Source organism: Equus asinus, chromosome 7, assembly GCF_041296235.1.
Source record: "Equus asinus isolate D_3611 breed Donkey chromosome 7, EquAss-T2T_v2, whole genome shotgun sequence".
In the NCBI taxonomy this organism is placed as follows: Eukaryota; Metazoa; Chordata; class Mammalia; order Perissodactyla; family Equidae; genus Equus; species Equus asinus.
Window position 1 is genome coordinate 66,397,403 of NC_091796.1, and position 26,686 is coordinate 66,424,088.

The following is a 26,686-nucleotide window of genomic DNA, read 5'->3' on the forward strand; positions in this document are numbered from 1 at the left end:
TCGAGAGCCCAGAAATAAACCCACAAATCTATGGACAGCTAATTTTTGATAATTGAGCCAAGAACATACCATGGGGAAAAGGAAGTCTCTTCAGTAAACGGTGTTGGGAAAACTGGACAGCCACATGCAAAAGAATGAAAGTAGACCATTATTTTACACCATATATAAAAATTAACTCAAAATGGATTAAAGACTTGAAAGTAAAACTTGAAACCGTAAAACTTCTAGAAGGAAACATAAGCAATATGCTCTTTGACATTGGTCTTAGCAGCATATTTTCAAATACCATGTCTGACCAGGCAAGGGAAACAATAGAAAAAATAAACAAATGGGACTACCTCAAACTAAAAAGCTTCTGCACAGCAAAGGAAACCGTCAAGAAGATGAAAAGACAACAATTGGGAGAAGATATTTGCAAACCATATATCAGATAAGGGGTTAATATCCAAAATATATAAAGAACTCATACATCTCAACAACAAAAAAACTAACAGCTCAATTAAAAAATGGGCAAGAGATCTGAATAGACATTTTTCCAAAGAAGATATACAGATGGCCAACAGGCACATGAAAAGATGTTCAACATGACTAATTACTAGGGAAATGCAAATCAAAACTGCAATGAGATACCACCTCATGACCATCAGAATGGCTATAATTAACAAGACAAGAAATAACAAGTGTTGGAGAGGATGTGGAGAAAAGGGAACCCCCTCATACTGCTGGTGGAAATGCAAACTGGTGCAGCCACCATGGAAAACAGTATGGAGATTTCTCAGAAAATTAAGAATAGAACTATCATATGATCCAGCTATTCCACTGCTGGGTATTTATCCAAAGAACATGGAAACATGAATGCATAAAGATACCTGCACCCCTATGTTCACTGCAGCATTATTCATGATATCCAAGACTTGGAAGCAACCTAGGTGCCCATCAAGGGAGGAATGGATAAAAAAGATGTGGTATATATACACAATGGAATACTACTCAGCCATAAAAAAGATGAAATCTTGCCATTAACGACAACATGGATGGACTTTGAGGGTATATGCTAAGCAAAATAAGTCAGAGGGATAAAGTCAAATACTGAATAAGCTCACTCATAAATAGAAGATAGAAACAACAACAAACACACACATAGATACAGAGATTAGACTGGTGGTTAGCAGAGGGGAAGGGAGCGGGGAGGAGGGAGAAAGGGCTGACTGGTCACATGTGTGGTGATGGATGGTAGTTAGTCTTTGGGGGTGAACATGGTGTAATCTACACAGCAATCGAAATGTAATGATGTACACCTGAACTTTATATAATGTTATAAACCAACGTTACCTCAATATTAAAAAAAAAGACAATACGGCATAAACATTAGGAAAAATCCTAATAGATGAAAAGTATTCATATTTCAGTAGTAAGACATTGACTGGCTTTCACTTCATAATATAAGCAGAAATTTGGATTTCAGTTAATACAGCTCACTCCCCTCCTCCACAAAAGTGATCGTCTACATCTTGCAAGAACAAAGAAATTTAACTTTGCTTGTTCTGTGTGCTGAATGCATTAATAAATTTTAAGGGAAGTGTATTGTATGGTCTTCAGTATTGCGTGTTGACAATTCTTTACTTTTGTGATTTGAACCTTCCAGCAAATGTGTACATGAAAGTATTTTTCTTCCTTTTAATTTGGGGTAAGTGGGAAAGCTAGTTGGAATTAAGGATATTGAAAGAAACTTGTTTCTGTGTACCTATAGTGGGAACTTAGCCTGTCCTGGCCATTTGCACTTTAATAAGACTAATTGGGAACGACATAGCACATATTTGAGAGTATCCCTCCATAGGTCTTGAAAAGTTTGTTTCCTTAAGTAGGGCATATATTTGCCTTCAATGTATGTAGCTATTCAAGTTACTTGGCAGGCTCCCCCTTCCTTCAGGACACGTAGAGGTGAACTTGGTTCATCCCCAGGAGCTCTTAATTATTCAAGACTCTAAATTGGTGGCATTTGAAGAACTGTAGCTTTGTGGTATTCAAAAGGTTTTGAATTCTCAACAGGCTTTCCCCACTTTGAACACACATTAGTTATTTCTTTGAGAGAAAACAAACTATAAAACTTTACTGAGAATTCTAAAAGAACATTTAAGAGCAGACATTCCATGTTTTTGGATACTGAACAATAACTTTATCAATTTTTCTCAAATTAACTCAGGTAATGCAAAAATCTCAATATTTTCTAGATGGGGCAAGATTTTATAAAATTCTGAAGTTTGTTTGAGAGAATAAATAGTTGATAGGAGCCAAGAAACAAAAAGAGAAGCAATGAAGGGAAACTGGTCCTATCGGATATAGAGACCATGAGAATCAAAGCACATTTTTACAATAGGATAAACATGAGAGGATTATCACAGTGTGATTCTGGAGCAAAGACAGACCTGGAAAAGAGAACTTTATATAAAAATAAAGGTCAAAAGGAGTCATCACAAATTAATAATGAGGAGAAGAATGTGTCATGTTAAGATGACTGGCTAGCTTCTTGGGGGTGAGGCCTAATCAATTTGGCTCATGCCATATAAAATAGGCACTCATCTTGGTACAGAAGAGTAAATGTGTAAAAACTCATACAGAATCCGACAAAAATAGCAAACTTCAGTAGAACTGTATGGAAAAGAGTCTCAACCATTTACCTCCAGAATTTTTAAAACCTTCTTTATGTAAAAATAAGGCAACTGGAAAAAGTCACATATGTAACAAAGAGTAATTATTTTTCATATTATGATGCACTCATACAAATCCGTAGAGTAAAAACAACTAATGAAAACTAGGTAGATATAGGAATAAGTTACGTGCACGCTATTTACAAAGATCAAACGCTGTTGGCTGGATGTGTTGGACAGCGGTCCATGTGCATTGCTGACTACAGGGAGGTGAAGCGCTGAGATCATCTCACTTACACAAAGTTTTCTTTCGTACCTTTTGTTTGAATGCTGCTGAGGGTTGTAAAGATATTTAGACACATTCCTGGTAGGAATAGATGATACAGGAGAACCGCATTGTACATGCCTTTAAAAAACAATTTGGTAATTTGTACTAAGAACCTTAAAAACAGTCATGTCTTTGAACAAAAGTTCCATTTCTGAGCATCCACACTAATAAAATAATTCTCCACACACGAAAATAGCCAAAGGTTTGTGTCATTTATAAGCAGCAAACAAAGAAGGGACATTTAAGCACCTGATGATGGGAGAATCAGATGCAATGACATGTAAGGACAGAGGTCAGGACGCTGAGGCCAGCTGGCCAAATCCAGTCGGCTGCCTGTTTTTGCAGCCTGTGAGCTATGAATGATTTTTATATTTGAAATGGTTGGGGCATGGGGTGGGGGGAGAAGAATATTCCATGACGCAAGTAAATTATATGAATGATATTAAATTCCCATTTCAGAGTCCTTTCCTTGAAGCAATGTCGACAGCTACTTTCACACCTCAATGGCAGAGCTCAGTTGTTGTGACAGAGACCCCAGGACATGCAAAGTCTAGAATATTTAGTATTTGGCCCTTTACAGAAAAAGGTTTGCTGACCCCTTGTTAGAACATTGTGCACCCATTAAAAGCCTTCGTGAAGAGTTTGTAACAATGAGTTAAGCTACATATGTTATATTGGCTGATAAAAAGGCAGGATGTAAAGATGAAAGTACACATCAAAGTGACATAAAAACACACAAAAAAGTTACATTGTTTTGGGCATTGGGACAGATGCATGATATTATATTCCTTTCTACTTTTCATTTTTTCCAGGTATTCTATAATAGCAAAAATTACCTTATAATGGTGAACAAGCTATTTAAAAGGAAAAGCAAAGCACACTCATAGATATTGAATTTTATGGAAGTCAGAAAATAATCTTAGAACTTACCTAGCAACACAACTTTTCCAGATACAAAGATAATCAACACAACTCATGGGTTTACTATTCTATAAATAAGGCCAGGAAATAGTTTAGGTTCATAACTGTTAAGATATAAAAGGAAAAAGTTAAAAATAGCTCTGTTCAACTACTCTCCCGTAAGAGTCAAGACCCAGTATGTTAAAGCTGCATATTAAAGCAGCTTTAAGAAGGTATTTTACCAAAAACCTTCTGGCCATCTCGATAAAAGTAGTCTTGAGTGTCCTAGGTAGTTTCTTGTGGCAGTCAAAACAGAATTCATTTTTGGTCATAATATTTTTTCAAGTGCAAGTCATCCTAAGCTATTAGAAATTCGGGGATCAGATTTAATGCATTAAGATCTTGTTGGTTAAATGTTTTCTGTCTTTCAAAAAGTCTATCAGGAAAAATATATGAACACGTTTTCTAAATTTTCCACGTTCCCCAATAATGAGCACAATTTGTATGCATTTATGAGCTGCTAAAGTTAACATTTTTAGCAGATAGAATGTAAACAATTTTCGAGACCAGTGTTATTTGTCCTTGGACAGGTGCTGTATAAAGAAAGAAAACGGAATTATCCCAAGCTTTAAAATTCAGAATTTGTTCCTATAAATAGTAACTCACTCCTATAAATAGTACTACTACATGGAAGCTGGCTTCTCCACAGAACAAAGGAAGACAGGGCTAAGAACTGCTTCTCCACACTCCATGAGAAGAGGAGAGAGAACTGGGAAGGCTTGAGGAGCCTGCAAAAAAGAAGTCAGGAGATAAAAGGAAGCCAATAAAATAAAGTTATTCCAAGAAAAACCAAAACAAAACTAGTGTAGAACATATGTATAAGAAAAAGAAGAAATCTGAGAAATGGAACACTATAATACACATGAATCTTTTTTTTTTATTGAGTTATTGATAGGTTACAATCTTGTGAAATTTCAGTTGTACATTAATGTTTGTCATTCATGTTGTAGGTGCACCACTTCACCCTTTGTGCCCACCCCCCACCCCATCTTTCCCCTGGTATCCACTAAACTGTTCTTAGTCCATAATTTTAAATTCCTCATATGAGTGGAGTCATACACAGATTATCCTTCTCTCGCAGGCTTATTTCACTTAACATAATTCCCTCAAGGTCCATCCATGTTATTGCAAATGGAATGATTTTGTTCTGTTTTGCAGCTGAGTAGTATTCCATTGTATATATGTACCACATCTTTATCCATTCGTCTGTTGATGGGCACGTAGCTTGCTTCCACGTCTTGGCTATTGTAAACAGTGCTGCAATAAACCTTGGGGTGCATAGGACTTTTGGGATTGCTGACTTCAAGCTCTTTGGATAAATCCCCAGTAGTGGGATGGCTGGATCGTATGGTAGTTCTATTTTTAATTTTTTGAGGAATCTCCATACTGTTTTCCATAGTGGCTGCACCAGTTTGCATTCCCACCAGCAGTGTATGAGGGTTCATTTTTCTCCACAACCTCTCCAACATTTGTTGCTATTAGTTTTAGATATTTTTGTCATTCCAACAGGTGTAAGGTGATATCTTAGTGTAGTTTTGATTTGCATTTCCCTGATGATCAGCGATGATGAGCATCTTTTCATGTGCCTATTGGCCATCAGTATATCTTCTTTGGAGAAATGTCTGTTCATGTCTCCTGCCCATTTTTTGATTGGGTTGTTTGATGTTTTGTTGTTGAGTTGCGAGAGTTCTTTATACATTATGGATATTAAGCCTTTGTCAGATATATGACTTGCAAATATTTTTTCCCAGTTAGTGGGTTGTTTTTTTGTTTCAATCCTGTTTTCATTTGCCTTGAAGAAGCTCTTTAATCTGATGAAGTCCCATTTGTTTATTCTTTCTATTGTTTCCCTTCTCTGAGAAGGCATGGTGTCCGAAAAGATCATTTTAATACTGATGTCAAAGAGTAATACACATGAATCTTTGCAGTTAAGGGGTGAATTCAGCCCACATGGAAAACTCCATTCCACTCTGCGATGGAGAAGACCCATGCAACAGCAGATCTAAAACCTCTTCTTGGCACCAGAAGGATGCATCACAGTGGTGAGGCGACCCTTCTAAAATACATGCAGATTGCTGTAGGTGGACCTGTCTTTCCAGGACATCGCTCTATCGAGTCAAGACTTCTATCCACTAGCCACTTCCCAACACTGGGGAAACACAATACTAGCTGGAGCCCTGGAAAACGCCTCTGGGAACTAAGAGGTGTGAGCCAAGAAAGCGAAGCCTAGGGGCACGGAAGGAATGTTTCCATTTGGTCTTCCAACTGAATCTTAGGACTCTGAGAGGGAAAAGAGAAAATGAAAGTACATAAATGACGGTGAACTGCGTTTGGCTTTCAGAAACTGGTTTTATCGTACCAGCATCATGATCTCCCAATTAGAGATTTACTTCATTTTATTTATTCTCTGCCTCACTTCATGAGGATGGAGAATAACAAATACCTGCCAATCTCTTGGCCAACTTAACTTTGACTCATTGTTCAAGTCTCAGCTTAAATGTCACTTCCCTAAAGAAGTCTTCTTTGACCTCCACGCTTCCCCCATTACATTAAGCATCTATCCTGCTTCAGGGTACCATAGCATGCCAAGGGGTGTTCACCTTCATACTTACCGTATTTCATTACTGTTGTTGGCTTGTCTGTCTTCTTTTAGATAGTGAACTCCATAAGGGCAAGGGACCATGGCTGTCTTGATTGTCACCATCACTGTAGCACCTGCTACACAGTAGCCACCTAGATTTTACTCATTTCAGAAATATTTATTATCAGGATATCTTTGATTTTAAAATTGAAGAGAAGGGAGAAAAATGCTCAGGGAAAACAATAATGGCACAGAAAGATTGATGGAGGAATGTGCCCAGTAACAAGGAAGATATTTGTATTGTCAGATGCTGATAAATACAAATTTGTAAAACCCGGGAAATTAAATGAACTTGAGGTTTTAACATAAGGCAAACTTGACCTGATAATGATAACTGATGTGTGGCATCATCTCCACAGGGCTACAGACAATTAAAGAACGGCCTCATTTTAAAGATAAAACCTGCTGAGAAAGAGGTGTTTTAACGCCCCCATGTCACGAATACACATACTGGAATTGTAATCCATAACCTAAGGTTGGAGGCTGAATGGAGAGCATTTAGGGGCATGTGGCTGAACAGAGACTCTTAAAAATAAATGTTTTACTACGAATCTACAAATTATCCCAAGATTGAAGATACCTACAGAAGCAACATGTCTTGCATGGGGGGCTTCCCAGTGAACTCAATGGGTCCTCCATAGGCACTCAATAAGCATATGTTGAAAAAACAATTGATGCAGTGGAAAAAAGAACATACAATTAAGGGGAAAATAAACACTCCCTGAAGAATATCATAAAAGCTAAATCTCAGAATGAACTAAAGTTTTTTAAAAGTTGGGAAAAAATTAAGCAACTTTAAACTTCTGTTCAGGTCAGGTGTCAAAGCACAGCTGTATGAGCCCTATCCAATCTATTAAACAGAACGATTGCTCAAAGGCACAGAGAAGGAAGAGTGTTGAGTGAAAGGAGTTAAGTTCAAGCCAGATGAAGACAATTGAAGAGCATCTGTGATTCTAAGCCAGTTCAAGGGCCTTGGCCCAAGTGTATCTCCCAAGGGGCGGTGAGATTTGGTGTTGATCAGTCAAGCTCCGTCGCTGCTCTCCAGGGCCTGACTACCAAAGCAGCTGATGGAGGAAGAGGCGGAGCGTTTGCTGTTGGGATGGGAAGTGACATTTGAAGAAGCTAGGCAGGCTGGAGATACTCCCCGAGGAATGAAAATATGCTAAGGGAGAAATTGCAGTAGGAGTTACAGCTACAGACAAAAAGAAAACCCTCAAACAAACTCAGCAGGGCAAAAACTAGATAGGATTGCCTTCACAGAAGGTGCTGTGGCCATACTTTGTCTTCTCTCTAATCCTCTCTCTTCTTACCAGCTGTCAGCCCCTTCAAACTTGCCTTCTCCATCTCATACCCCTTCTCCTCCCACAACTGCCACCCCCAAGGCAGGTGTGCGTGTTTTAGAAATCTGTACATCAGTGGGTCTCAATGTGTAGGCCTCTGGCCAGCAGTACTGGCATCAACTGTGAGCTCATTAGAAATGCAGACTCAAGCACCGTCTAGTAATACGGCCCAGGCAGGAGTTTTAATAAGCTGTCCAAGTGATGACTATGCAATCTAATTTTGAGACCCACTATTTCAAAAGACTGGACACATGGTAATCAACGAGGACTTAGGCATAGCATTTTAACCCTTTCACCTACTGTGCCTTTAAAAAAATTTACACTTTGTAAGATATATTATATAATCAGCCCATAATACAACTTTAATAGCTTGGTAAACTCCAAGTTAAGTTATGTAACAACCATACCTACTGAACTGCTGATGGGTTAGCACCGAACCTTCCAGCCTGGTGGGAAATCTCACATCACAGCTTCCAACCAGGTTCTGAATTTTAAAATCGAGGAATCTGGCAGGGAACCCAAGCTCTGTACCACACGAGCAAACTTTCTCGCTGCAAGTCAAGACTGCTCTTCACTGGGGAGGGGCAAATGCGTGAAAGAAGTCTTAATCACCATGTCCTCCACACTCCTTGTGCTGTATTCACACACTTCTGATTGTGTCTTTGGCATCTGCACCATGCTTATCTTTCAATGTGCACTGCTAACCTGTAGACGCGTAGGACAAGGACCTACTTCCTCTACTTTCGTCCTTAGCACCTAGTACAACATACAGTTGTGGAACTGAATCATAAACAGATTTCTGTCTTAATTTGCCACCTCTCACATACAAGGTATTTTTTTCTTTGACTTGTAAGTGCTAGTAGATAAAATCAACTATTCCACGGCTTCCCAAAGTGTGTGCTCAGATCAGCAGCAGCATCACCACCTTAGAACTTAGAAATGCCGAGTCCCAGGCCCCAGCCAGATGTGCAGACACTCTGGGGGTGGGGCCGGGCCATCTGTGTTTTAACAAGCCCTCCAACAATTGTGATGCTCACTAAACTTTGAGGACCATCTGTCTGGTCTACAAGTGTGTGCCATTTAGATGGGAACAGTGGCAACAAAAATAAGGACACATGCATACAGAAAAACCCAACATGAGGAAGTAAGATATGTGCCAAGTGAGGAGCATAGACAAGATGTCAGGACTTGGGTGTTTAAGGGACAAATTGTTAAAAAAAAAAAAGAAAAAGAAAAAGAAAAACCTTAAAATATACTTCAAACCTGCCCAATTTTGCTGAGACTTTCTCACACAATTGTCATTCAATTCATACCCAACATAAGGAAAAAAGAAATTCATCTGACTTTGTGGGCACTTTCTTCTAAGTGTTTGTCCTACTCCCACCCAAAATCCATGTCAGAGAATGTGAAGTCCTGAGATTTGAGCTTTATTTTTCATTAGATACTTTTCCATGGTCACCGGCAAAGCAAAACAATGAGTGATAGGGGTTGCCAAACAGGGTGAGCAAATCATGTGAACTCTGCCCTCTCTTACGGGTTGTCCATACCTTTAAGTCGAAAATCAGAGGCACCTGAAAGGAAAGCCAGATTGAACTTGTCTCCTGACCCAAGGAAGTGGTCAGTTCTCTTTCCCATCGAGACCCTTGTCAACACTGCCCCCTCTCGTGTGTGTATTAATTATTTCACATACTTCACCTCACTTCACGTTGAATCTCCTCATCCACTTCTAACTCCTGAAATGTCCCTAGCAAGGCCATGAGGCCGCGTTAGCGGTGAAATAAACTGTTTCCATTTTGAAAAACATTTCACCTAAATGGCCCATTACATTTCCCATAGTGCTAATGTTATAACTATATAACTATAACATAGTTACAATGTTTATAAGTGCTAATGATATAAATTTCAAGAGTTTGCATAGTCCTGTAGTTTCTTGAGATATTAGCTGTGACTATCGCAAAGAAATCCCCATTCAGACAACTAACAAAGCCCATATACATGCTCTTGTACACACATTAGAAAATAGATTAAGAATCTTGAAATGTCACCCCCAGCAGTGATACCCACTGATAAATGACCCTTCTGCACTTTTCCTATGCAAACACAGGTATCTCTCACTATGCAAACTCTGGTTATTACATCTAAAGAGAATAGGTTGGGATAAATTTATGGAAATAATTCTGACATCTCTTACACTAACAACCAAACTTTCACAACTCTCTATCCAAAACTCAAGAAGAAATACTTATCTCTTATTGTCTGAACTCACTGTCCAAACTTTCAGTATCAGATTTTAGGAACCAGATAAATTCAGACAGGGAAAGATACTCGTGAATGTGTGTGTAACATGAACATATTCTAAAGCAAAATTTGGATAATAAGCCTACAATTTAATTGCCTGCCTCCCTGAACTTAACGTGATGTGACCATTCTTCCAACTCAATACACGTGTGTGTTTTAATGGCAAGATACGATTGTATTTTATGACCTAATCTATTACTAGATATTTGTTTTCCACATTTTAACCAATGCTGAAATGAACATCCTTGCAGATATCTTGCAGAGTTGTCCAATAATGACTTTAAAATGGAGATTTCCAGGTCAAAGGATACACAGATCAACAGAAGGGGCCAGAAATGTACTCAGACACATGTAAAGAAATTCGCATGTAAAAACAGGTGGGGGAAAAAATGGAGTAAGAATAGATTCTTCAATAAGTGTATCAGGGCACTGACTGGCCATTTGAAAAAAAATTATTTCTCTTAGATTGAAATAAAATTCTAGACCTGCTCTGCCCACTATCAGCTCCATTTGTGCTCAACAGTCACATGTGACTAGTGGCTGCCACAATGGACAGCACAGATATAGATCTTTTCCATCATCCAGAGAAAGCTCTAGATAAATCAAAACATCAACCTCCTTTCTTTAATACAAAGCAGGACCTAAAAAAGACCAGAAAAATACATGGAGGTCAATGTTTATATAATGTTGTGTGTGGAGAATGCCTTCCTAAGCATGAAGCCAAATGTTGAAATCACAAAGAAAAAGCTGGATAGACTGAGTATACACACAAAAAAATTTAATTTTGTAAAAAAAGAACTCGTAAAACACTATTAACATTAATCTGGGGAAAGATGTTTACAGTATAAAATGGTGAAAATACTTAAATACTAAAAGACAAATATCTCTATAGATTAGTGGGCAAAAGACACAGTGGGCAGTTTATGTGCTTAGGAAAAGTTAGTGTCACTAGTAAATCAAAGATATATAATTAAAACAATGTAACTTTTTGCCAAGCAAGTTGGGGCAAATATAAAAAAGGATATGAACACCCAGAGTTCATCAGAGAAAATGAGTACTTTGTACATCTCTAGAGCAAGAAGAAATCGGTATAACCTTTCAGGAGGACAATTTGCTACTCATCTTTTAACGCTTAGAGGGAAGGGCAGCTCTTCCACTACCATTTTAGGTGGCAGGCTCTCCATGAGCACAGGGTACCTCTGCATGAGACAGGAAAGACGAGCCTGTGAAGAGATGCCTCCTGAGCTAAGGCTCAAGCTGATGGTCAAGAAATGTCTCGTTTCCCTCCTTCAAAAAGTCTTATCCATTTATCTTCAACAAGGAAAGTACACAAAAACTTTTTCCCCAGGCCTACAACAGGCTTTATCCCTTCTGCAGCTTTTTTTTTTTTTTTAATGTACCTTAAAAACAAGTTGTACCGGGCTAGAGAAGCCTCCTCGGTTTAACAGGGGGCACTGGAAAGCAGGATAGAAGTCAGTATTATACGGCCGAATGTTTTTAACCCAAAATTTTGCATGTCATGAATTTAACTCTTCAGCAAAGAAAAATATTTTGCTTGTGCCATGTGTTTTAGAGCATTAATGCTGTCCTTCCTTGCTTTACATACCGAATTACCTGTCTGGTGGTGGAGGACGGTGGCTCCTCATACCTCCTGCCTCCTGTGCAGACTGTTTTCCCAGAGCTAAACGTGAGGGCTGCTGTCCCGGGCTCGCAGACCCTCATTATGACAGCAGCAAATCTTCATACACAGAAGCCAAAAAGACGTTAGCCTCTGCCAGGAGTTAATACCATTCCAGTTGAAAAGCTGAGCTGGGCAAGAACACAGTCTTGAATAAACTGAAATTGGATGGGAAAACTAAAAAATATCTGGGTCCATTCCCCCACATTGAGATTACTTAACAAAAATGATCATGATTCTAAAACGTATTTATGAGAAACAGGTAAGAATAGTAACAGTAAAGCTAAAATAGGAGTGTTATGTTTCAGGCCCCATGCTAAAGGCTTTATGGGTCTTCTCTCATTTATCCTCACGCCAGGACTAAGTCGAGTCCATTACTATTCCCATTTAGTGCACAGGGAAGCTAAGTGGTTATTTAACTTCCCACACTACACGGGAAATGGTAAAGCTGAGATTTAAAACCACCACTAATCCAACTCTGTGCTTTTCACTTTGAAATACTTCCTTTTTCTTTCAAAGAATCTTTGAAAAAAAAAAGAGTATGAAGTATGTTATAAGCTCACCAAGACTCTAGAGGGTACTAAAAAGCAGCCAAAATATAGAATAGAATACATATATTGATAGGCTCGCTGAGGATGAATGACAAAAAGTCCATTTGTTAAGTTCTTGCCTGCCAGAGTTCTCCTCAGACCAGCAGCATCGGCAAGGCCTCCAGGTGGTGCTGAAGCAGGGGGTGGCTGAGCACTACTGGCCCGCCGCGTTGACATGTCACCAAATGACCTGCTTCTCCTACTCGTCCTTCACAGACCCTTTCCCTTCCCTTCTCTCTCCCAGAAAGCTGGGATGGAAACGGGCGGGTACTATGCAAGACTACAAGTTCCACGGGTCAAAGCTACTCCACAGGACCGTAGATCACTCCACAGACTGGCCATTTCAGATTTGAAGTGTTGACAGACAGACAGTAAAGGAACCTCCGCAGAGTTGGTCCAGTCCTATAATGTTTCTAAGTGTTTCCTAAAGACGCAGCAGTCCCACCTGGTATTCGCTTTGTTAAATTCTTAAGGCAGGTTAAGTGCCAAGCCAGAATTTCTTTGGCTGTCAAGTCCAAGTTTGGATATATCCTGTAGACAGAAATAAAATGAGTGGAGAGCTGAGGATGATGTAGAATAAAACAGACTTAAAATGCAGATTGGTCAATAGTGTGGTCAATCGTTGCTGCAGCCATAAGAATCCTAGCTCATCACTCTGTCCCTGTTCTCACCATAGCCAGCTGCATGAAATACAAAAAGGAAAGCTATATTGCATTTGGAGAACATTCAGGTAATACTTAAATTCAAATGTCAGTAACAACACTACTACATAAGGAAAAACAAATAATCCATAAACAGGTGATACCGGCAAGGTCCTCTGGGTGCCTACTAATATGATCTTTTTCATCTAACTCCGTAAATCCTCCATCACCCCATACAGTGACCTTTCTCCCAATGAGGACCAGGCCTTACTCACCTTTGCACTCCTAAGCACAGAGCCACCAAATCATGAAATGTTGATTAAATTAACAAATCTACTTCCTAGTTAAATAGAGCATTGCAAATGGGATAGCTGGCCTTGGAAAGACACAAGAAAGACTAGATTTTATTAAACTTTGAGGCAAAAAATCCCTGAACCTGTATTAGTAAGTAGAAGCTTGAACTTGACACTTTAAACAATTTAGCTTTCTCAAATAAGAGAAACTGTAAATGGAAAAAAGTGTCAGCTAGGTGGGACAACATTTAAAAAAAATTATTTCCAGAAACATGACAACATTTTAAAAAACATCCCCATAGTCAGGCTGAAAATCGTCATATGGAAAATTCTTTTTGGATGACAGGGGAAGAGCTCCACTTGCAGGAGCTGCTCAGCGCTGCTTTATTCAGCAGAGAATGAGAGTATTTTTTAAAACTTCAAAACAGAGAATGAGGCAATTAAGCTTTTGAGTTGCCAAAAGCTTTTTGCTAACAAATTTTTTCTTTTTTAAAAATAAAAACAAAGGAATGAGTCAATATCATGATCATATCAAGGAAAGCAAGTCTAAACAGAAGCTAATTGTTAAAAGGAATACTGAGAAATCTTACCTTGGGGTTGTATTCTGCATTTTTTGCTTTTGCACTCAGACCTATTTTCTTCAGATCCAGTTTACAGGCCAGGTTTGCAGTGGAAACTACATTCCTAAAGAAATGAGTCAATTTAGAAAACTATATCACATACAAAAAGTAAAAAAGAATTAAAAGGTCTTAACTTCCTCATTTCACAGGTTGTTTATTACTGACTCCCTAGGGGAGAATTATTCTAAATGCGAATACATAGCAACATGGTCCCTAGTAAACATCCCAAACCGAAGTACTAAAATAGCTTTTCTAAAATTTCATGACTAGGGGCCGGCCTGGTGGCGCAGCGGTTAAGTTCCCACGTTCTGCTTCCTCGGCCCAGGGTTTGCCGGTTCGGATCCCGGCTGCGGACATGGCACTGCTTGGCAAGCCATGCTGTGGTAGGTGTCCCACATGTAAAGTAGAGGAAGATGGGCACGGATGTTAGCTCAGGGCCAGTCTTCCTCAGCAAAAAGAGGGAGATTGGCAGCAGTTAGCTCAGGGCTAATTTTCCTCAAAAAAAAAAAAATTTCATGATTAGCTGACTAAAATTGTTTTGTCTTTTTCAAAATTATGCCTCAAAAATAGAAGCACAATATGTCAATATGCAAATTGAATTCAATTTTACGTCTTTATATTCTTTGTGTTTATCCAACTCCAATTTTCAGCAACTACGGTGCTTTAGTATAAACAATACAATCCTGTGTGTACTGACTCTTAACTCCCTCTTAGGAGATCAAGAATTAGCGCTTCATTTCACAGATTACCCAACTGTCTAAAGCCGTAATCCATTAAGAACTGATAATACAAAGAACAATGAAATCTGAAATTCTCTTCCCTACACTATTATTCTGAAATTAGTTGTCATCACATTCATGAATATAAAATGTGTACCCAGAAGCATCACTCACTTAAAACACTGCAAAACTTACTGTAGTTGAGGCACAATTCCAGAACATTCTGAACCAGAGGTCATTGGTGTCATGGGAGTTACAGTTGCCAGAGGCAGGGAGTTTGATTTCTTAAGAGAAGTCTGGACTGAGTCAGCATCACCAGGCCGCAGATGTGAATGAGAATTTGACAAACTGTTGCTGTTAAGTCCAGGCCAACGCCCTGTTCGCTGGGTAAGGACTGACTTTGAGTTTTACAGCTTTCTTCAATTTCATGCTTGTTTCTAATGACAGTCTGGCCTTTATTTTCTTGGGTAAGTTCATCTGATAGGAAGCTGAGATCCACAGATGAGAAATCGCCAGATGTCTCTTTGACTCTTTAAGAAGTGAACTAAATGCCACCTGCGGCCTGGACCAATTAGGCGTGAACGCATCATGAGGCACACCTGGCCCGGGCAGCGGGACTTAGGCCGGGTGACGTCTTCCTGGACTGTCCCTAAAACAGACAAATAAAACACAACAAACAGAACATCACGTCACACCAAATGGATACACCAGGGCGGGCAGGCACCCTGTGCAGGATGAGAGGCAGCTCACGGCAGCTTCCAGTCAGGCCCTGCCTCTTTCCACAAAGAATCGCAGAGGCTCTGCTGTAGGGTAACAGAGCACTTAAAAGGAACAGGAAAGGATACCTTAAATGTGGAAAAAAGCATTTGTCATAAAATGTTTGTCCTAGTTTAGTCGATCCATAGTAAGCTGCCACTCTGAACCCAATTTTGTAACTCTGTGGCTTTTGTAACTCTCCTTTCTAACTCTCTCAATTAAGCTACCATGCTCTAAATTGTGTATACTTTGAAGAGAATAGATTTACTGTACTTCTTAAATTGATTATAAACTTTAGTTGATTTAAAGATTTTTTAGTTTTAAATTCATATTTTAAAGAGAACAGTAAGTGAAGGAAGTTTAAGACATAGTCTTGAGTGCTAATCAAGATTCCACTAAAGACCCACTGTTATTCCTTCTAGTCAAAGAAGAGAGAAGAAAACATCCTAGTTACAGGAATTCACAATAGAGAAAAAGTTACTGAAATTTACATGGCAAGAATAGTTTAAATCAATGCATTGTATTTCCAGTCCAGGGCAGGCTGCTCAACTTCCATTACCACCAACCGAGAGAAGGAGGTGTGCAGGTGAGGGAAGCAGCTAATGTAAAATTCATGGGCTTTGTTATAGAAAAAATTGATTACCTTGGCACATATATTACCACCTGCTGTGCCCAAGTTGCAGGCCTAGATTCCAGATTTTGAGCACCGCCTGCAGGATGACCTCATCCCTTAGAAGATCTTTTTTCTGACAACTGAACAGTCACAAATGCCTCGTGTTGCATCTTCTCAGTGACAAAGCTACCTCAGCTAAGATAAAATGTCTGGCTAGATTCTATTACATTGTTCCATTACTACAAGCCCAGCAGATGGCAGGGGTGACTAATTGTTCAAAGAAAACACTTACAAGAATGTAGTTATTCTCTTGAAATAAGATTTTTGACCTTATTATTTCATTTTGAATTATGTAATTAGCCTCCGTCTCTGCTCCCCTCCCCACAGTAGGACCCTAAGAAAAGTGAGGCGGGGACAGTAGCCCTGATTCCGCTCCACTGTTTCCTTGGCTTCTCCTGTCCTAGCTGGAAAGGATCTCAGCCGCCGCTTTACACTAAAGCACTAATATCTGCAACAATCAGTGTCTCCCCTCTTTTTCCGCACTAGAGCAGGGGACAAAACTCTCACCCAAGGAAACTGAACTCCAGCAAGGAATTTAAGGCAAGGGCAACAAGAGATTGGAGGCAGATGTTCTCCGGCGATGGAACCTTGACCATCCCATCTCAAGTTCACCTGTAGGCACACACCTCAGAGGACGTGCTTTTAGTGTAGTCACTGCACCCTTGGCCGTGTATCTGAAGAAACTTTTGGTTAAACTGTTTTTGCAGAACCATTGACTCATCTTTCCCAGAGCCTCTCTTGCGTGGGCTCCCCTTTGCTGTGTTAAATGCTATGGGGCTTCACCAGTTCTGCTGTTGGGGCCCAGGGCAGGCCACCCCACAGCACCCCACAACAGCATATTGATTATTTTGAATTAAGGTTATTTGAAAAGCAAAAAGGGCATTCTGACCCTCCTGTCTCTGTTCCCTCTGAATCTTCCATGTACGAGGTGCTCTCTTGCATCCTGATCACAAGAGCTACAAATTCAGGGCCGAGAGCCTATACAAACAAATGTTGCTAATTCACACCTCAAATCTAAACTCTGCTTAAATACCTCACAAATTACATACCTCAAATCTTAGCTTCTTTGTTCTGTCATTCCTTACAACTTTATTGCTTTTTTGTGTAATATATGCATATATTACATATATAATAATTATTATTACATAATATAATAATTATTATAAAATAATAAAATAAAAATAATTATGTAATAATATTACATATATATTATATATATTATATATACTGCCTGCTTTTTTCACTCTCTGAGCAGCATTATTCTATGATCGCCAATACATACGTATTAAACTGGATTTTTCTCCTGTTAATTTGGTCTTGTGTCAATCTTATTACTAGTCTAGCCATAAGCATACAAGAAGGGTAGAAGGGGGGAATTTTGCTCACCCTGACGGTTTTGGCGAGCTAGCCAGGAGAATCGCCGGCTGGGAAACTGCTTTCTCCCTGAGGCTGCTGCAGCTAAGAGATCCTGGACATCTACACAAGCCATCAAAAAAGTAAGCCTTCCTACCATGTCAGCCTCCCAGATCTCTGTCTGCAGAGTCTGATGGGAACAAAAGGGGTGAGAGTTTCTTTTTCTCTCTCTAAATTTAGATTAGCAGAAGAAAATATTTGTGAAACTAGTTTTTCTGACAAGTACTCTTGATTTTGCTGATCTTCTCCTCCAGAGATGATCTTTGGTCCCGCAGCTGGAGAATGCACACACATCTGGCGGGTAGCCAAGTAGGCTGTGGATCCAAGCTCAGGGAATCTAAACATGGTATTCTCGTCAAAAAGGGGAAAATGTGCTTTCCTGTGTTTTGGCACAGCTACTTAACACAGGGCCCCTCACGGTTCTCAGGCTGACTCTGGCAGTGAACTTTCTGGATCTTAGGGAAGCTGGATCCTTTGCACTTTCCTTTGAGGACGACTCTTGTGTCCATGGTTAAGCCATAAAAGCCTTAACCAATAGGTTTGAGTCACTATTAAGATCTTAATCCTATTCATCAATGGCCAGATGATGGATCCTTTAAACTAGACAAATTTATAAATTGGAAAAAAATTTTTTTAGAGAGCACTCATATCAGTATAATGGCTAGCCATTAAGACTCCCTTAATTAGAGAGAAGACAGAAATTAGAAAAGAAATCAAAGTCCACTCAGACCCCTTATTTGCCTTAGGACATTTGCAGATATTGTTTAAAAAAAAAATCAAGACATTGGAAGTACAACTGTCTAGAACTTAAGAAGAAAAAGGAAAATTATGTAACAGCTAGACTTAGGGGCTCCCTAACAAGAGGAGATAACAAAACATTTAGACTTACTACAAAAATCCAACGTGTAACCCCTTTCTTAAAATCCAGCCCCATCTGCCTATTTTAGCTTCCTTTTCCTTCAAGATTTACCGACAGCACTCCAGCCTAATCTCTAAGAGTATACAGGTTACTCACGTAAATACGAAAAGCCCAAAAATGTTTTTAGCAGAAGCACCTAGGACAGGCAGTAAAGCTTGCTTTGCTGGGCTCTATAATCAGGCTCTGCCAGCTTCAGGCCTTCCTTGAATGCCTCCCCAGGGAATTCATGCACCCTGGACCACAGCCCTTTGACCTCCACTCAATGGCCATTCTGTGACGCCCAGTCAAGAGATGAGGATAAAATTGCATGTTGTCCCTTCCTTTCCAAATCCAGACTCACCGGTTATTGACCCTTTCTCTCCCAGGGATAACCACCTTCCTGCTTGTCTTATTTCGTGTCCTAAGGGCTTGACTGAACTTTCTGCCTGCCTGGGACACACAGGCTGACAGTCCTTTCTTTTGGTTACCTTTGGGAATGACTCTGGATCTTGGGAAGGTCATAACCTGTAGGGACACCTCTTAGGTCCATAGAACTGTTCAACGCTGCCAGAAATATTTACTGCTTATCCTAGCTGACAACTGACAAGATATTTAGAAGGATTTCTTTTCAGTAGTTCTACGGTCAAAAATTGGCCAAATTGAAAGCTGATATTTAGAGCCTGATAGGATTTTTTACAGGCCTTCTTCCCTAAGTTAAAATAAAACTATGCACCCAGAGGGGAAAAAAACACATTGGGGATAATGTAATCAGACAGGTAGATCAACCTACGATGTCATTTAAGTTACAACCCAATTTCTGAGGAATTGAGAGCAACTGTTCTTATCTTACAAATCTTTGCAAAACTGAAAATGCAGCTCTAACAGCAGTTCAGATTTCACCCATTCCCTTTCATCATTCCAAAACCTCCCCAATTTATTTCAAAAGGCTTGTCACCTTTCTGGTAACTCTTATTTAGAGGAGGCCCAACTCCTAAAACCGAAGGAAAAATTACCCTGAAAATCCTAGGGAAAAAAAACTTGCATTTTTTTCTGTCCTTTAAGCTTGTAAATTTTACCACATCTTTAGAATGTAAACACCCTGGAAGGTAATAGCCCACAATTGCCTGAGACTACACCTGGCTAGCTCAAACAGCAAAGTCTAAAGTTAAAAAAGAAAGGGAAAAATCTTTCATTTTAAATGCAGGCTGCTAGAGAGGCTCTTTGGCCCCAAATGTAATTCACGGCCTCCTTGTCTAAGGCAAATATAAATCTTAAAAAGCCTTTTCTACAAATATTAACCAAAAAAATCCTTTTTATGTAGGTAACCTTAATTTGTTCCATCTGCTAGAGACACAGTTATTTATAAACTAGTGAGTTTTGTATTGTGCCTAAGTTATGGCTGAAATTTTGAAATAAAAGCTATAAGATCTGTTTGTGTCTGTCTACATATGTATGTATGCATGTTATAGATATGGTATTTTTCTACCTCCCAATGTTATTATCAAAATTAATTTCTAAAGAGCTCTAAGTAACTTAAAGTAAGTGCTTATATAAATTATTTCTATATATAATAGAAACTAATCCAAATGTTTTCCAGGTTAATATGATATAAAATAATCTTTAGTGAATGAAAGCTTGTCGGCTAACTAAAATAGGCACGTTTTCAGAGTTATCAGCACTACATGCAACTTTTATTCTACCTGGTTTATTAGTCAAATAAGCTCATGTTATCTCTGTTAAAAAATTTATCAACAAAAAAAATAATTTGAGATTATGGCTAACTGCTTTAACATTTCATGAAGGTTTCATAAATAATCTAAGTATGACTGTTAAGAACAAATGAACTATACTGATGGTAATGCACTCAGAATCTTTAGATGCAATCCTATGGCTAATGGCATGTGTACTTACAAGTAACTTCAAGTCTTTTTGATGGCTTAAAACTTCAGAATTTTACTAGGTCAGGTTGAATGATGAAAAGTTCATTGAATGTCGAGATCGTTTCCAGATAAGATAAAATAATAAAACATTAATTACTGAACAGAGGTTTATCTACTTTTGGATTCTTATTATGGAAAAACTAAAAGATAAATTTGAGCTTATTAAAAAACAGTTTTGTGCTTTATTGGAAGATTGCACTATCAAAAAAATATTTCTAGAAATTATAAAATGTATTCATAAATTTGCCAATCTAAAGGATATGGGTATAACATACAACTCACAATTGTTTACTTCTTAGTTTTCACTAGAAATTAAGATTTCTAAGGTTAAGAATTCTAATTGATATATGTAATTAAAGCTACTAAAAATAATAAAGAAAAAATCTCTCTATGCAAGGAAAATAATATTTATGTTTTTGGGAAAAAAAAAAGCTGAGTCTTTTCTATTAAAAAGAGCTAAGGTTTTGAAGCCATGTAAACTTCTATGTTTGTCTTTGAAATCTTTTTGTCATTTTGATTAAATAGATGATTAAATATTGTTTCATAATAATCTGTGACCCTATTTAGACAAGTGGGAGGGATAGTAAACTAATTAAGCTTATTTTATATATTAAATTACAGGGGAAACATTGTCAAATAAGAAATAACATTAAGCCTTCTTTATGTTGTGTCTGCATAAGTATATTTTATCAGAGTTCCAGAAATTATGTGAAATTCCTGGAAGTCTAATATGTCCTGGTATAAAATGTTGTCTGTCATCAAAATTGAGGCTTACTAAAAGGACTGAATCTAAATATCAGATAAGTATCTTAGCTGACTTTCACGTAAAGCTGGCAATAACACAATCTATAAAGGTTATGACACATGTGGATGAAGTCCATTCTGCTTCTGCAAAAAAAAATTGATCCCTCATTGCCAGATTTTTGCCATCCCAATGTCCTAGTAACACAGCAACAGTCTGCTGAATCAGAGAAATTAAGATCGGTAAACAATAGCTATAAATTAAACAAACAGGGCTATGGGAAACCCAAGCTGGCCCCTTGGTTCTTTCCACCTCCCTGGAAAGCCCAATTTTTCAGTTTTTACCCTCCTCCACCCACTATAGGAAAAACTATCTCTGTCCCCAGAGGCCTCAGAACTCCTCCCTCTGGGTGTTTTGAACATCTTCAGCTGGACTTCATTCAACTGTCCCTTAGTATGTGTTATCGATATGTTCTTGTTGCTGTATGTATGTTTTCTGGATGGGTTGAAGACTTCTCTTGTCACAAAGCTGATGACCTCACAATGGAAAAGAAAACTATTAGAAAATCTGTTTCCCACTTGGGGTATACCTTCCACAATCTCCAGTGATTGAGATACTCACTTCATTGGGCAAATCACACTAGCCTTAACAAAAACCTTGCAAACTTCTTGGAATCAGCACTGTTCCTATCACCTTCAACATCAGGCAAAGTTGAGAGAACTAATGGAAAAACTGGATTCAAGCAGAACAAGAATTAACTACATCAGACTAAATGAACTAATGAGGATAAGCATAATTTTTGTGACTTTTTGTTTGAAATATTACTTTTTTAAAATCTTTCGTTTTTCCAGATTTAAGAAAACCTTTTTTTCCCCCTTCTTTTCTCTTAAGATATCTATGACTTACAGCAATTTGGTGAATTATACCTTTGTAAGCAGAATTGAAACAATTACTTTTTCTCCCTACCCTATCCCTTCAGAATTCAGAAATTCTCAGTGAGTATTATTATTTTCATGGCAATGTATTTATTTGCCTAAGTTCAGTAAGAATCTTTTCTCCTTCTAACAGGACACAATTGGAAATATTAGTTATATTACCAAGACTTTGACTGGAATGTCATGTTTAAGAGAGAGATGCATAAACTTATATATGACCAAACAGCTTTAAGGAATTAAGGTTGACTTTATGAAGCCAATAAAGCCCCTTGGGGGAAAAACCTACTGCCTGGTACCTTACTTACAGGGTTCCTGACAGCCAAACCAGGTGAATAAAGAAGATCACTTCCTGGGAGGTGCAAGAACCTCAAGATATGTTAGGAGCCTTAAGAAGAGAAGAATTGACCAAAATCTACAGGTGTTGCAGGTGGAATATTTGGCTTGGCTTCTTAGCCTTGACAAGGTATTAAAAGTTCATTCTGGAGTCTACCCAGCAAAGCAAATTTAAAAGAGCCTATATGATCAATTGTTGTTCTTGCTATACTTATGTGAATACCTAAGCCAAGTTTATTGAAACTAAACTTATTTTCAAACAAATTAGTCTTAATTTGACTATCTTTGATAAAAATAAGGGTGATTTTATAGAGAAAAATTATGTTTCAGTAGAAACCATAATACACACTTGTAGATATTAGATTCTAGTGCTGTTAATACTCTTTGAACTTTTGTGATTTACCTAAAAACTGCAGTGGATCCTAAATTCTTCTGATTTCCTCAAATATTTGACTACAACTCTCCAAACTAACATTTCCAGTTTTTCTCCCACTTTTGACTTGGAGTCATTGAGAACCAAGCTGCCCTTTTCCCTGAAGCCCTCCAAACTAGAGCTGAATGACTTCACATGAACTTGAGAGACCACCACACAGCCTGTGTTTAAACAGCCTTCACGCCTGTTGCTGAGTGAGCCACTCAGAAAGTTTACCTGAACACCTGATGACATCATCAGAGACATTTCAAACTGCAAAAGATGCTTTGACCCTGACCTCTAGAAATCTTCTTGACTGGCTGTCCCATAGGCTCAGAAACTGGTTTATAATTTGCTCTAACCACTAATCATTATTTTTCTTTGTTTCCATAGCAATGCCTCATTAAATCTGATTGCTTGCACTATAGACCTAATTTTGGGAGCCCACCTGCATCACTGCCTCATAAAATGAGACCCAACTGTTTAATTGAACTGACCTATTTTCAAGACTAAAAGATCAATTCAGTGAATTAATGGAACAATCTACCATGTCAACTTTTAATATGTGAAGCTTCCAGGGAAGTTTCAGAGGCAGGAACTACTGGGGCCCAGGCCAGGCTGCCTCCAAATGTCCCACAGTAGCATACTGACTATTCAGAATCAAAGTTACTTGAGAGGCAAAAAGGGCATGTCCTATCTCTGTTGCCCTGAAAGCAGGAAATGAACCTCCTGTGTGAAAGGTGCTCTGCCCCTGTCCTCATTGCCTGAGGCAGGGACTCAGGGCGGAAAGTCTGCAGAAACACACCTGCTAATTTACTACCTCAGGCCCAAACTGCTTAAATGTCTTCTTATGCACTTCAAACCTAAGTTTCTTTGTCCTGTCATTCCTCACAAACTTGTTTCTTTGTGAGAAAGGTACATATACCGCCGGCTTTGTTCACTCTCCAGCATCATTTTCACGATTCTCCCATGGATGTGTAATTAAACTGGGGTTCTCGCCTGTCAATCTTGTGTCAATTTCATTGTTAGTCCAGCCAGGAGAGCACAAGAAGGTAGCAGGGCGGAATCTCTCCCCTCATCCCACACTACCTGAGCGCTAATCTCTGTCTGTTTGAAAATCGGCCCGCACCCTCAAATCAGTTGCTCTCTTTTCTTTTTGAAGACTCCTTCCTCTCTTCTACAATAATTCACTCTAAAGATTTTTCAAATTACAAAACAATACGAACTTGAGAATCACAAACTGAAAGAAGCCACAGTTGCCCCCAGTTCATATTTTGAATTCATGTTAGACCAGGTTCGGGTTCTGCTTGGCAACTTTGGGCAAGTTATTTCACCTCTCGAAGTTGCTACTTTTCACCTGAAAGCGGGGGGCTGATCAAGCCCACATCTTAAGCTCGCTAGGAGTTTTACAAGAGGCAATAAAGGCAAAGCCCCTAGGGCGCAGGACTTGGCACTCTGCAGCAGGGCAGGGAGGCGGGTCCTGACTTCGTGACAGTGGCCACACTCCCAGGCTCACGTGCGCGGCGCGCTGGTCCAGGGAGAGCTCCAGGTACGTCCCCTCCTGCATGGGCAGAGGTCCCACCGCGGGGAGGGCTGCGAGCGGGGACGGGGAAGCGCCCTGGCGAGTCGAGCCGCTGCGGAGCCCGGCGGGGCGTGCGGAGCCAGGCAGCCACTTATCAGCCCACAGCCCGCGGGGGCGCTGGCGGGCGCCGCGGGTCCCTGCCCGCTCCACGCTCCTGCAGAAGGCGCGGGTGAAGTGATGAGCCAAGAAGGGAGACGGCGAACTCAGCACCAGGCCCACTGGCACTAGGAAGGGGAGGGCGGTGGGTGGAAAGAGGGGAGGGGAGGGGAGGGTGCAGGAGGGCGGGAAGGAAGGGCTCCTCACCAGGGTGCCACCGCCGTGCCCTGCCCATGGCTGAGAAGGCCCTCCACCTAAATCTGGAGCTTTCCTTCAGTAGCTGCAAATGCTGCCTTTGCCTCCTGAAGGAGAAAAGGTCTCCTGTTAGTAGCATAAAAAGTGAATGCGTGGGACAGTGAGAAAATAAGGGATTTTCCCCCCTTTTCTTTTAAGTGAATTTTTATTTCTAATCTTGAGCAGGGCAAGTGGAATTTGAGGCGCCTGACCTAGTCAGGTGTAGTACTTTTATGTTAGATTACCTGTCGCCTTCACATCCCAGGTGGTTCTTCTCCAGTCACAGAGAATTTGAGCTAAAGCCACGTTCCTGGGAGGGTGTTGCTCACAGTTGGGATGGAGGCAGCTCAAGAAGAGAATGCAAAACCAGATACTCAGAGACCTGCCTCTGTCTTGAAATCGTTATTTTGATTTTCAGTGCCTCAGCTTTCCTAAGAACTTAAATGTGCAGAAAGGTTCTGTAATCTACACTTTTTATGTAAGATATTTCAAAATGTACATGGACACACGCACACACATAGAATATGTCTTTCCTACTAGACTGTGCTATCTGAGAGCAGGAATTTTGATGACTTATCTTTGTGTCTCTGTACCAAGCTCATCAATGATCAAGGAAACTTGATTGGTTAGAGAAACTGTTCTCAGAGTGGAGCATGGGGAGCACATGGTAGTGGAGGTGGATGGAGATGGCTCCAACCAGATCACAAGAGGCATCTTACCAAATTTCTAATCAAGAATTTAGGAAACATTCTGATAAAGCTAGACTTTTGTATAATGGTTTAGAATGATATATAATTCTGTTAAATCAGGTAGCCTACAAACAGTGTTTCTCACGGTACCTGCTTGGTCGCTCGAACAGTAGCTCTGAGTTATTAGTTTGTTATGAACTGAATTGTGTCCCCCTTCCCCCAGATCCCTGGGCTGAAGCTCGAATCCAGTATGGCTGGTGTCCTTATAGGAAGAGAGAGAGACACCAAGGATGTCTGTGCACAGAGGAAAGTGCCACGTGAGGACACAGTGGGGAGGCGGCCACCTGCTGGCCCTAGAGAATGGCCTCGGCAGAAACTGCACCTGCTGACCCCTCGCTCTTGAACGTCTTGCCTCCAGAAGGAATAGAGGAAGAGAAAAATCGATTTCTGTTTAAGCCACTCAGTCTGTGGTACTTTGCCACGGCAGCCCTAGCCAACTGATACATAGACTTATGAACTGTCTCATATGAGGTGGGCAGAGCTCTGAGACGACCCCAATTCCTGCCCTCTGAGGCAGACACAGCTTCACCCTGTTATTCTAACACAGATCTAGGTGCTGCTTTGAAGGGACTTTGCAGCTGTAATTAAGGTCCCAAATCAGTCAGCTTTAAGAAAGAGAGAGAAATTATCCTGGGTGATCCTGAGCTAATCAGGTGAGCCCTTAAAAGGAACTGGGCTCCTCCTCGGGAGGGAGATTCAAAGCTTGAGAAGACTTCCCATGAGGGAGCTTCTCCACTCCTGGCTTTGGAGGTGGATGGAGCCATGTTGCAAGGAAGGTGGCTGCCCTGGAGGAGCTGAGAGTGTCCCCCATTTCACAGCCAGCAAGGAAATGGAGAGCTCAGTCCCGTAGCTGCGAGGAACTGAATTTGGCCAACAGTGACAAAAAAAGGAGCCCAAGAAGGAGCTTGGCTTGGCCCATACCTTCATTTCAGCCTTGTGTGCCCTCAGAGAACCTAGTCATGCTGGGCCCAGACTACTGCTGGTAGAACTGTGAGCTTATAAGTCGATGTTGTTTTAAGCCACTAAACTTGTGGTAATTTGTTATTCCAAAATAGAAAATGAAGACATCAAATTATGAATAGAGATAGGGACACAGATTTGCAGTGACCTGCGGTGCAAATGATAAAGCAAATGAATAAAATGTTAACAATAAGCAAATTTGGGTAA

At 39.8% G+C, this 26,686-nt stretch overlaps 1 protein-coding gene across 1 annotated transcript in view; it reads right to left on the reverse strand.

Annotated features, from left to right (window-relative positions):
* TBPL2 (TATA-box binding protein like 2) overlaps positions 1–26,686 on the reverse strand; it is a 36,080-nt gene that overhangs the window by 8,639 nt on the left and 755 nt on the right. Inside the window, 9 exon segments of the mRNA XM_070514534.1 lie at positions 3,907–4,001; positions 8,325–8,442; positions 8,445–8,491; positions 11,864–11,956; positions 14,009–14,101; positions 14,952–15,123; positions 15,126–15,294; positions 15,297–15,311; positions 24,375–24,664. Coding sequence (XP_070370635.1) covers positions 3,907–4,001; positions 8,325–8,442; positions 8,445–8,491; positions 11,864–11,956; positions 14,009–14,101; positions 14,952–15,123; positions 15,126–15,294; positions 15,297–15,311; positions 24,375–24,664 — 1,092 coding nt within the window.